General features: G+C 40.6%; 1 protein-coding gene across 4 annotated transcripts in view; it reads left to right on the top strand.

Annotated features, from left to right (window-relative positions):
- The window catches only part of COP1 (COP1 E3 ubiquitin ligase), a 135,041-nt gene that overhangs the window by 47,138 nt on the left and 75,679 nt on the right, over positions 1 to 12,224 (top strand). For all 4 annotated transcript variants that reach the window (XM_062602221.1, XM_062602222.1, XM_062602223.1 and 1 more), the window contains one exon: positions 7,558 to 7,701. In XM_062602221.1, coding sequence (XP_062458205.1) covers positions 7,558 to 7,701 — 144 coding nt within the window. The remainder of the gene's footprint in view (positions 1 to 7,557; positions 7,702 to 12,224) is intronic.

Raw genomic sequence — 12,224 nt, forward strand, 5'->3', positions numbered from 1 at the left:
TGTGAAGGCTTGAAAACAAGCTTGCAAGCTTTCGAATGGCCTTATATTTAGAAGGCACTTCAGTATCTATCACAACTGAGTTCCTGCCTACTTAATGGCATAATCCTGATAAGATGGTACCACTGTGCAGACAACCTTGCAACTCAGCGTGGAGCAGGATTTGGTCTCTCAAACCTGCTCCTTATACACCTTGGGCAGAGGCTGCTGTGTTTCTTCCTGGCAATGTTTCCCAAGCTTGAATGCAGAAAGAAGGCAGCTGGGTATGTTTTGAGACTTCAAACATTTTCCACTGTAGCATTTTGTAATGTTGAGGCTGTGCTCCTGCTACTGTCAGAGCTGTTGTAACCTACTATGTATCAGCCTAGCTGGACAAAATGGCAGATCCTGGTTTAAAAATGTAAATAGGTTACCCAAAATATTGTAGAGGGCAGGCTGATAAATTGGCTTGTATTTTAAATAGTGTCGTAAGAAACATTCTGCATTTAACTGCTTGCTTTTTTAGTTAATGTTTCCCTACTCTAGCTTATTTTAAATGGTGTTTGTGGAAAAACTGAATCTAATCCTCATTAACTTGTGTGGTAGTTGTTTGCAGCAGCTTTGGCTCATTGTACTTCTGTGTATCTGGCATATAAACCCTGGGATTGCCATCATCTTTTCAGCATGCAGAAGAGCATCGCCTAGCTGTAAAGTGGCTTTTTATCAATACGCTTTATATTCAGTTGCTTGCAAAATTCAGTAGTTCCCTATAGGTTTTCTCATCATTAGTGCTAATTAAGCCAGGTTCCCCTGAATACATGTATTTAAAATACCTTATACAGTAGAACAGGATGTCTCTAGTTATAGTCTTACAGATAAAGCTAGAAGTCTGCTATGGCTTCCTAGGAGATTTTGGGTTGTATTTAGAGAAGATTAGGTTCAGGGTCACTTTAACTTGCTTCCCTTGGAGAGCATCCTGGCTCTGGAAGTTGAGCTATTGCAGGTAGCACAATTAATCTCATATTGTAGTATATTCTCTCATTGGGTTTAAAAGAAGACTGTTTTATCTAGCAGTGACAAAGCATGAAAGTAGCTCTGTTGGGTTTGATTTCAGAGCTGTGAGATGGATCTAAGCCCACCAAACCTCCTACATTCAGATTTAATATTCTTCTTTGAACAAGCTCTTTATGGAACAGGAGTATTGCTAAGCGGTCTGTTGGAACTGATTGCATTTCATTACACTTAAAAGGGTTTTTGTAAGCATGAAGTACACCTAGAACTAGATCTAATGACATTACTTGTCACCGTGGTACCTTTTTTATGCCTTTCTTCAAACAGAGCAAAATAGAACTCCAGGCTACTAGGGCTGCAAGAAGGCTGTTGAAAGTGTGACTGCAGCGTGACTGGTGCAATAATGTTTGCCCAGAGCAGCCCAGAGCTAAGGACTGTCCTCTGTGCAGTGCAGGCTTTAGTGAACTGCTACAGTGCCCTTCCTGCCTGCGTCCCAGCTGTGAAAGGGTTGAAGATAATCAACGTGCAGAGCTTTCTAGTGTCTTATCTTTATGCTTCAAATAGAGGTTTGCTTAGGGAGAGCATATTCACAGCAAAAGTTTGAAGCCTGGAGGAGGTGTGGTAGCAGGGGAGGGTACCTGTGGTGCATTCCGCAGCAGCTGGTGCTGCTGAACCTGGAGCTGGAATATCCAAAACAACTCCAAGGAATGGGATCAAACTGAAATAGCTTGGGGGCCTCTGTCTCACAGTTTTCATTAGACTTCCATTAGATTTGAATCTGATATATTGAGAGGTCATAATTATAGTAGCCAAAGTAACTTTACCTTGATTAGAGGACAAATCTGGCAATTTTTCTGGTAATCTGGGGGTCACATCAGACCCAGATTAATATGATTGTTAGAGATGAAGGTGTTCACTCTCTGGTAGAATGTACTTATGGGGAGTTATTTTTATACATTTTAATTTATACATATAGCAGTCTAGAGAATTGAAGGGTTTTTCTTTAAGTGGTCCTTTTTGAGTAGAGACTGCAGTAACCCGCATGGGCTTATGGTATGCTGGCTCAGTTTATATTTTGGAAAACATCTTACAGCACAGGGGTTTGAATTGAGTAATAAATTCAACCAGTGCTGATCTATCCTTGTCCCTGTGGCACAGGTTAAGGACTTTGAAATAGCAGCAGTGACTTCCATTTAGGTGGTGCTCTGGCGTGAAGAGTAACTAATGTAACTGTTACTTTATTTAAAAAAAAAAAGCAAACACACACAAAAAAAAAAAGCAACAGAAAAACAGAAAAGACCCCAAACTTTTTCTGAAACTTCATGTTTTGTCTCTGTAGCCTTCGCTACTGTATGTAGCAACTTCTAGACTTTGAGCTGATAGAGCACAAAATCTGAGTGCTGTAATAGTAGCTTCCTATGCTTGAGTATAGCTTTGTTTTTAAAAACTACAAATTAGTATGTTAGTGCATGCTTAGTGACACTAATTACTTTGCCTTAAAATACCAATCTGCTGTAAAAACAGTCTCTCAGATGTGATATTAATACCAATTTCTGTACTGACCACAGGTGCTGAACAGCCTGCAGTGGTGGCCATGGTGTCAGATTGTAACTTAAATTTCTAATGTTTAAGTGCCTCAAGATGGGCACTGGAAATGGCTGTAAGTCATGAGATTTGGGATTCTTAGAAGTGACAAGACATACTTCAGGGAGCAGGGAGTTGCAGCACAGAGTGAGAAAGGCTTTAAGGAAATGTATGTGAAGAGCAAAAGCTACCATTGTTGTCTCTCCTTTCTCTTGCCAGTTAACTCCCCTCAAACTTTGAACAACATATCCATGTTGCAATTAAATATGGGGCCACAGCAAGACAGGGGTCAGGGTTAGAAAAGCAGAAACAGCACCATATTGGGTAGAAGTATAATTGAAAGGCTTTGGTATGTCAGGGAGGAAAATACGTATATGTTTAGTCCCTTAAGAGGGACTGAGTCATCTGCTTCATGGAAATGGCAACTCCTACAGTCACAGAAATCATTACCAAGTCAGTATTGAGGCATTTGTGATTATGGTAGCAATTGTAGAGTGTGTATGGAAAGGGTAGAGTAGTTGGGTGCAGACCTTTAATTGTAATTAGTGGTGCAGTTAGTTAAAGGCAAATGCAGTTAATTGCAACCACCCCCTTATCCTGATTTGGAAGAATAGATACAGCATGTGCCCATTTTTCACAGAAGCTTGCTGGGCTAGGTGCCCCTCCAGTCTAACCCTTAAGGTGCTTCAAGCTGTGATGTCAAGTACAGTGTAAGGTGCCTCAGGGGTTGGTTTGGAGGGCATGTGGCCCTATGCTGTCCCTACAGAAGACCACAGAGCATGCCAGCCTAGTCACTGCTTGTGGAGTTGTCTTATTGAGATCCCAATCAAATGATCCACAGTCATTTCGTTGAGCATGCTAAAGGGTATATCCACATTTATTTTTGTCAATGTGTGGTATGGATCAGTTGTTCGTGGATTATGATTCTCATATTCAGTCTGCCACCATTACATCTTGCAGGAGTAAGTACTTGGATTGTCTGTGTGGTTTTTAAAGTGTAACTGAGGGTGGGGAAACTCTTGTCTGTCCCAAATCAATCTTGTGATGAGTGCCTCCTAGTTCTAGTGTGAAGTGACGTACTGAACACCAGCAAGTGTCACCTTGTTCATAACCCTTACGGTAAGGCAGCTGCTTCATTACTTTAATCAATTTAGTTGCCCATCTATGTATTCTCTAACTCCGGTGTGTCCTCCTGGGATAGAGAACAACTGCATGCACCATCAGGATGCAGATGTGGCAAGGCTTTATACAGTGGCAGAACTGGTAAATACTTGCTCTTTTGTCTTTCCCCACTGGTCTACCCTCAACACAAGCCAAGCTTCCAGACGTGCTTCAGAAGCAATTTATTTTGTAATTCCATTTGTTAACTTTGGAAAGCACTTGTAGCTCTAGGTTTTAGCGTTAAAATAAAGCAATTGATTTATATTTTCACAGATCAAGAATAAAGATAATCAGCAGAGGAACCAGAATCCTTGAGAATGTGTTTGCTTTCTAGCAGCTCTTAGTGGTATCTCCATAGAACACTGATCATTAATTTCTTGGGGAAAAAAAAACCTCAGTGACTTGGGAATAGGAGCTCTCTCTTCTGTTTTCCCTAGAACAAAACAATCAGTTCTTTTCAATTTGATTTTTAGAAGTAAATTGTGTTGCACATTTATAAGTTCATTTCCAAATATTCAGGATATACTGTGTTCCCAAAAGACTCCTTATCAAAATTCAGCTAGTCTTTGGTCAGATATATGGAGTTTAGAGGAGGACTGAGGTAGGTTTGTAAGTACATATAGCCAGTTGGTACTGCATCTGCCCTCTGGGATGCTGAAAACATTCATAGTCAGTCCCATGTTAAATCTACTTAAAAATAGTACTACAAAAACACATTGCTCTTTTTGTAGCAGGACATTAGAAACCATTGCACGCACATTTTGCATTTCTTTGGTTCACTGGTGGCGCTGTGCCTCTCCCCAACTGAAGTGGATGCTGTTGTCTAGCTATCTCTCAACTCAGTGGCCTTTTTTGTCAAAAAAGGCTGAAGTATTTCTTATTACTTTATTGCATATTATCATTGTACTTACGACTTTCAATTCAACTGTAGAAATGTATCACCTGCAAACCAGAATGTTGTTCTTAAGAGCTGGCCCTGTTGTGTCTTTTGACAAAATAAAACTAAGTCCTCTTGTCAATTTACATATAGATAAGCTTGTGTATAGGCAAGTGCTTATATTGACAGAAAAGATTTGGAGCAGTGGGTTACAGTAATACCGTTGAGATGTTAAACACAAACAAGCTTTGCTTAATATTAAACATATTTAGAAGACTTGTAGGGGAAAAAAAAAAACCATGAAAATAAATGTTGCTATGCAAGCTGTCTGTTTGTCCTAAGCCTGATCAGTCCATGGGGAAGCAGAGCTTTGAAAATATGAAGAATATTTTTATATGGTAAAGAATCCCCTGGATTAGGTACTTAGATCATTAATGTTTTAATTTGTGTATCTCCCACTGATTAGAAAATGAGAACACTTGTTGCATCAGGACTGTACAAAGGTGATGGAAGCCAAGGTGCGAGTATGTGTTAAGCTTGCTGTGTTTGGTTTGCCTGCCTCTCTCTCAGCCAGCAAACATCTGTACAGGTGATGATTTGTTTCTGCATCTGTTTTTCTCCCTGCTTCAAAGGTCACAGGACTGACAGTCAATTTTATTGGTTGATGCTTTTTATTAATTCTTTTAATGATGTGTTAACTTCTACAGACATACCGAAATACTCATTTATTATGTCTACAGTGTGTCTCTATTAAAAAAAAAAAAATCCACTAAAGCTGGAGAAGCAAACCCACCCTGGCTGAGAGAGGCTTTATTCTGTTCTAATAACTTGGCTTTTTACCAGACATTGTAATACATTATTTTTTTTCCTTGGCAGAAGGCTAAGAGTATAAATTGAATTCAAGTAGATTAATCGCTGCCATCAGTTTAGTTGCGCTTTACCTGAATCCACAGGGCAGTGAGCAGAAGCAGAGAGAGTGGTTCAGTTAAGAGTGTGGTATAAGTAAATCCATTGTATTGTTATACAGGCTTTCAATTATAAAATTCTTCCATAAAATAGGGTGAGCTAAGATAAGGTAGGTCTGAATGGTGCTTTGGTCATGTTTGTATGAAAAGTGATTAGACTAGGGTAGATCTAGGGCAGAGGGTAGCAGTCTGGATGCTTAGATGACTTCTTTTTCCTTCCTCTCCTGTTTAAATAGATTCATAGTTGCTTGCTTTATTCCCCAGCTGAGAGCATGTTCCTTTTCTTTGCCTGCTGGAGTCCTGCGATTTTGCAGGTTTGACCCAACTAGCTTGTTTCTCCTCATGACAGCAAGCAATTCTGAGTGGAACTGTCTCCTGCTACTACTTAGGAGTTTAGGTGCCTTAGTTAAAAGGCCAAGTTGCAGGCTGTGTCATTTAATTATTTTATGCTGTCAGACTGCATATCAACAGTCCTTTCTTTCCATAGTTTAAAAATAACTTGATGATATCTTCTTTACAAGGACTTGAAAATTCTGTTGGCATTTAAATTTAGCTTAATTTCAAAGTATTGCAGTGCTTTTGACTTCTCAGCTTTGTTAAGGGGTAGAAAACTCTAGCTGCTATAGTTGTGGGGCAGCCTAAAGAGCCCCCTCTCATCTTGTAACTGGTGTAATGCTTTCTAATTGTAGAAAGGTACCTTAAATGCCCCTGATCTTGGGATTTTTCAAGGTGTATAAATGTGAAAATAGTGTGAACTAAGTTTTCTCTGCTGCCATTCAGAACTCATTGCCTAGTTCACAAATGCTCTGGCTTCTTGAGGTGGGGAGGTCCCTTGTGATAGGGAGAACAGAAATTGAAATGAATTACTGAGTGGAAGGATCTGAAAGGAGACCTTGCAAAGATTGATTGCTTAGGCAAGAGTCTTGAGGAGAGCTGCTTACTGATCATAGGAACCTCCAAACCCTTTCTGGGGGAGTAGCAAGCTTGTCTTGGGGAGGCTGATCCTCCTGGAAGGAGGTAGGTACCTGTGCAAATTCACCCTGCCTTGCCTGCAATGACATGGGCTGCAGGCAGGCAGGAGCTCCTAGGAGAAGCAGGTTTATTTTCCTGACTGCTGGATGTCTAATAGATTTCTTTCAAGCCCTTCCAAACTGTAAAGGTAGCTATGACATTTGCTGTTTATAACCTGCTGCCTGTCTTTCTCTCAGATGTATTTCATGTACAACCTCAGGCTTTTCTCATTTGCAGCTTAACTTTGTTAGAAGGTGACTGCTTTTACTTTCAACTTCATTGATGTCTATTACAAACTTGCCCTGCAGTTCAAGGAAGAAAGCACCTCTGTTTCCATGAACAACCCAGAGTGGCAGTCATATCGTGCATGGTTTTTACAGTACTGCCGATAAATATTTCAACCCTCTGTTGTTACTCAGGGAATTTTGAAGGGTTTTTCCCATAAATACTGATTTCTTCTGTATTAACACTTCAGAGCTCGCTGTATATAAGAGCGAAGGGATGCAGCAATGTAACAGAGAGAAAACAATGGGCAGTCATCCTATAGCATGTTGATCGTAGAACATACAGCTGAATGTTAAGTATGTTTCCATACTTATGTTTCCAGGGCGAGCTGCCAGCTTTGACATGTGAGTACTGTGTAATGTAGATGGTATGGCTGAATTCGAAAACCTCTAGAGCATCTGAACAAAGATCCTGGCTGTGGAGGGAAAGTGTGCTACCACAAAAAATCTGTTGCAGTAAATGGAGATGTGGGTGTATTTGGAGGGATTAGAAAATAGTGCTTGAGAGCAAGAACTCTATTCTGTTGGCCTGTGTGCCAGACCTGATCAGGGTGTTCTGAATGGGGTTATTTGCTGCAAATTGTGATTCTCAGCTCTGCTATACTGAAATGGTTAGGTGGTAAAATACACTGCTGGTAAGTACATGCATTGTGTTACACAGTTCTCAACCTATGCTTTTGTTCCTCAGTATTGAGTTCGACCGAGACTGTGACTACTTTGCCATTGCTGGAGTGACAAAGAAGATTAAAGTCTATGAGTATGGTACAGTCATTCAGGATGCGGTGGATATTCACTACCCTGAGAATGAAATGACCTGTAATTCCAAAATCAGGTAGGCAATGACTTCGCATTTGAGCTCAGAGAGCCTTTTCCACCTACTTGTTTACGTGCAGTAAATGTTTTGCTTTTCTTATCCATTGTAGGAATGGGAGGGGAAGAGAGGAAGCAGGGAGCCGATGGAGAGCTTGCTTTGAACTTGGTGGGATCGTGTGGCATAAACACTGTTAGTGGCATATGCTGGGGTTGCCCGAGGTAGTAGCAGGCCTGTATATCTGGAGGAGAAAAGGACATAGGGTAGTGAACTGCTTTTGTGTTCCTTGCAAATGCTGTTGCATGCCTGCTCAGTTAAAAGAAGGGTAAAAGCAGAGCAGTGGATATGCTCCAGGTGAAGTCTCTTGTCTCAGGATAACTTTTGTGCCCGGTTCTTCATAATAACCACCTTCATGCTCTGTTCATCAGCCAGACCCTTTCCATTCTGCTGAGAGGCTGCTAGTCCCTAGGAAATGTGCCTCACTTGCACCTTCTGCCTATGACTTTATGTCTACCCAAAGTACTGTTCTGCCAGATCTCATAATATCAAGCTTATGGGAAAAGACCTTGCTTGATTTTTGCTTCTGTGCCTCTGTCATTACTGTCAACCTATTTTTTATCTTTTTAGATTACTTAAACCAAAGAAACGCAGATCACCATGTCAGAACATCAGTTGAAAGTATCTGCCTTTTAACATAGAAATCCTAGTTCAAAAGTTCTGTTAAAACTTAGAAGTAAATAATATTGGGCAGTCAAGTGAATTCAGTATTATAATACAAGTATCCAGCATCTCTGCTGAACTAATTTGTTTTTATTTGTTACTCTGCATTTTGAAAACAGTAAAGCACCCACAGAATTGTAAGTAATAAATTTATGTAACAGTCCAGCTTCCATGAGAACAAAATGTTGTGCAACCAGATTAATGTTTGCAGGCTTACTTTGTAGCATAAAAGGCACGCTTCACTTTAGCTGACATGTTTCTTAAGATAGATCAGTCACTCCTGTATCAATCATGCTGATTATTTTGTGAACTGTGTAACACTATTTTATGAAGAAAAAGATGTAAATGCAGCTGACCCTTGGACTGATAAAAAGATGGATAAAAACAGTCTGAGAGGGATTTGTATGATAAGCCATATGATTATGGAGTTTGTTTTTTGCAGGATTTGTGAAATGTTCAGCATTTTTGCCTGTGTCATAGCAGAGTTCACACTATCCAGCTTCATTATTCTGGAGTGAAGAGCAGAATAAGAACAATCTAGCAGTCAGTTAATACCATCTGTCTTAATTAGAATGGGAAAGGAATGTGTTTAGTATTTCTTGGTCAGTCTGAGAACTTCCAAACCTGCTACTTCAAATTTGACAGGGATCTACACTGATGATCCTGCCAGGCATTAGGAAGTTGTTTGTTCTCCCTTCTCTTGGCAGCTGCTGGTGAGGAGAGCTGCGTTAGCACCTTCAGTGATGTTACTCTTGTCAGCTTTGTGCACCAGACAAGACACTGCTTGCATTCAGCATTTCTTCTCTTTCTCAGAAACTTCATGCATCTATACATTATATATACGTATATATGACAATGCTAAATGCATTGTCCTCTGATATTGTCTACCTCAGCAGAGGTGGACAGGGTCCTCCTCTTTCATTTCCTTGCCCTAGTTTCTTTCATTTCTCTGAAGAAATGCATGTTCCTCTCCCCCTGTGCCCACTGGCACCTACAAACCTTGTCATGAGGGTGCTTGGGTTTTGACAAATCAAGTTACGCTGTCAGTCAGATGCATCATTGCTATATCCATTAGCTATGCTGCCAGTTATTGGTGCTGGGGCTCACTGGCGCAGTGTTGAGCAGCATAATAACTTGCTATTCTGAAGTGTTGTAGCTTGAGGGAGAAGTTATATGAAGGCTGTAATTTCATTACAGAATATTGCAGTATGCTGAAAATGTGACTGTATTATAATAAAAAATAAACACGTGGAGCCTATTTTTTGTAAAAAGCTTTGGCTTAAAGCTGTTGATCTTAATTTGGTTGGCGGTGCAGCTTCTTCCAGAGGCTTAGTTCACATGCTAGTGCCCTTTCTGATACCAAAATCAGACATATTTTTGCTGTGGCACATGGGTGGTACCTCTCTTCCCAGCAGAGATGTGTGGGTCTGTGTGCAGATGGGATCTGGTGACACGTCTCTTCTGATTAAATTGATCCTGGTTAACCTTGTTCAGAGTGATGCTGGAATATAAATCATTGGTGGTTATGTTGGTGCCTCAGCTTTTGGAGGGGCAGCAGCTCTGATGGGCTTTTATAAAAGCAGACAGGTGACAGCATTTGTGATGACTCTAGGCAAAGAGCAAGTCTGCTGGCCTAGAGCAGCTGTGGGAAGGGAAGCCCTAGCCTGGGATAGGACTGGCACCAGCCCAGTCATGCTCTGCCTTGTGCCAGCTGGGCGCCTGCTGAAAGGTTGAGCTTCATGCCAGCAGTAATTGACTGTAGGCTTTTCTGGAGCAGAGCCCTCGTACCAGCTGTAGCTGAGTCTTTCTTCCTCTCCAACCCCCTTTTTTACACCCACCTGCTTCTTAAATGTGTTCTTTTTTTCATAATGTGCTGAGCTTTCTTATCCCTATATTTAAGAACGGGGAGGAAGTCCGTGTGTGTTGGGTTTCTGGTAAATGTGCATTGCATCCCCCGGGAATGACAGTGGCATAAGCTTCCAGGAAAAACACAGGATGACATATAAATCCTCATAAAAATCCCATTTACAGATTCATAGCTTCAGTACAAGAAACAAATCCTGGCATTGTGCAGTAGCTATAAACAGCACCCTGTGAGCTAATTATGACTTGCTGTGTCCCTAGCTATGACAGACAATAATCTGTGGCTCCCCCTGTGCAGGAGGAGATGGGAAAGGACAAAAAGAGAATGAAGGGCTAGTAGTGAGCCACAGCTCTTCTCTGGTGTATTTGAGAGGCAGTTTTGTTGTTTTGCCATAGGCTGCAGGGGGAGAAAAATAAGGCGATCTAGAATTCAGGTATAAGAAATTTGCTTTAGGCCTCATTAATTTACAATAGGTGATGTGTAAGTGTGGTTAGGTAAACACACTTTTGAAATCTCTGTTTAGTATTCTGCATGCTCACCACTGTGTGTTTGCAGCATCTGTACCTCAGTGATAGATGTTACCACAAACCTCCAAAATCTGCTGCATCTGTTTAGTCAACTGCAGTAAAAGCAAAGCATCAGTAGGCTGTTTTTTAGGAGGCTGCTAGCATTTTGTTTTCATTTTCTTGGTGTCAATAAATTACATGCGTGATTGCTCTATCTTGATAGTGCTTCATGGGCATATTGCTGTCAGTTTTCAAAATGGGCGTCAGTTCTCACTGTTAAGTTGAAATTAAGCTAAAACTTGTCATATGGTGTTTTTCATCATAGTGTCTTTGCTATTTGGAGAGGTATGGACTCTCTTAATGCTGATAAACCTCACAAGTAGTTGTGTTGGGTGCCTGTATTTCCAATGCAGGAAACATTTGACACTAAACAGGTTATAAGGAAATATACCTTTAACTTTCATTAATTACAATTTTCAGAGTACCTGCTTCACTTTGCAACAAGATGAAGTTTTTCTTTAGAAGTATTTGTCTCTCAACCCTACTAGAGTTTTTCTTCAGATTGATTAGAAAAAAGTTGTGGGTTTTTGAGGGGCTTTTTTTCCTCTAAAACATTCATAACATAATTCTGTATGTCTCTGAAGTATTTGGTTAGCATTGTTATATGGATGTTCACTGCAGTAATAGATCACTTCCTTAAAAATATTTCAGTCCTGGAACTACTGGACATCAGTTAAATCATGGTAATAGACTGGATCTGAAGCACTTGGCACTTGGAAGCAGGTCCAGTTGTGCCTTATTAAAAGCTTTAGCACATTTAACTCTCACTGCCAGAGGGGTGGTTGACACTGGGTAGCTTGATCCTGGATTTGAGACATTTCAGCTGTAAAAATACTGGCTCATGAAATAAACATCAGTGTGACTGACAACGCTAAGTGAGCTGGCCCACTTGAGTCCCTGAATAAAATGAAGGGTGCGCATGAATCTCTACAGGGTTGGGATTTCCATGTGTCCTGATCAGATGCTAAAGTTAGGGAGTGTTTCAGAGGTCAGAGAGTAGCTTTCAACTGAAGTTTCTTCAGGCTAGTCTCCTAGGTAGAAAAGCTGTAACAGCTTTTAAGGCAAGATAAACCTCTGGAGTGTACCTATTGCTCTGTTTCTGGATTAAAGAACAAAGCAAAAACTCGGAAAAAAAAAATACAGGTACTAGTTTTTAAAATAAATGGTGGCCTCATACAGCTCCTTTTAATCCAGTGTTGGATTATACATTATCTCAGCCTTAGCTATTTTTTGGTGTCATATTTCATAGCCTGCACATTTCAGTTTCTCACTGGGTGTGGCTGCAGGCCATCTAAAGGTTGTCTACGTAAGGTTATTTTTATTAAGTTCTGGGGGTTCAATGCTTAACCTGTTTGAGGACTGTGTAAGCTTCACTTTTGGTCCTTCTCACCTTT

This window comes from Pezoporus occidentalis, unplaced genomic scaffold (genome assembly GCF_034315485.1).
Source record: "Pezoporus occidentalis ecotype Australia unplaced genomic scaffold, CSIRO_AGI_Poc_V1 ctg76, whole genome shotgun sequence".
Taxonomy (NCBI): domain Eukaryota; kingdom Metazoa; phylum Chordata; class Aves; order Psittaciformes; family Psittacidae; genus Pezoporus; species Pezoporus occidentalis.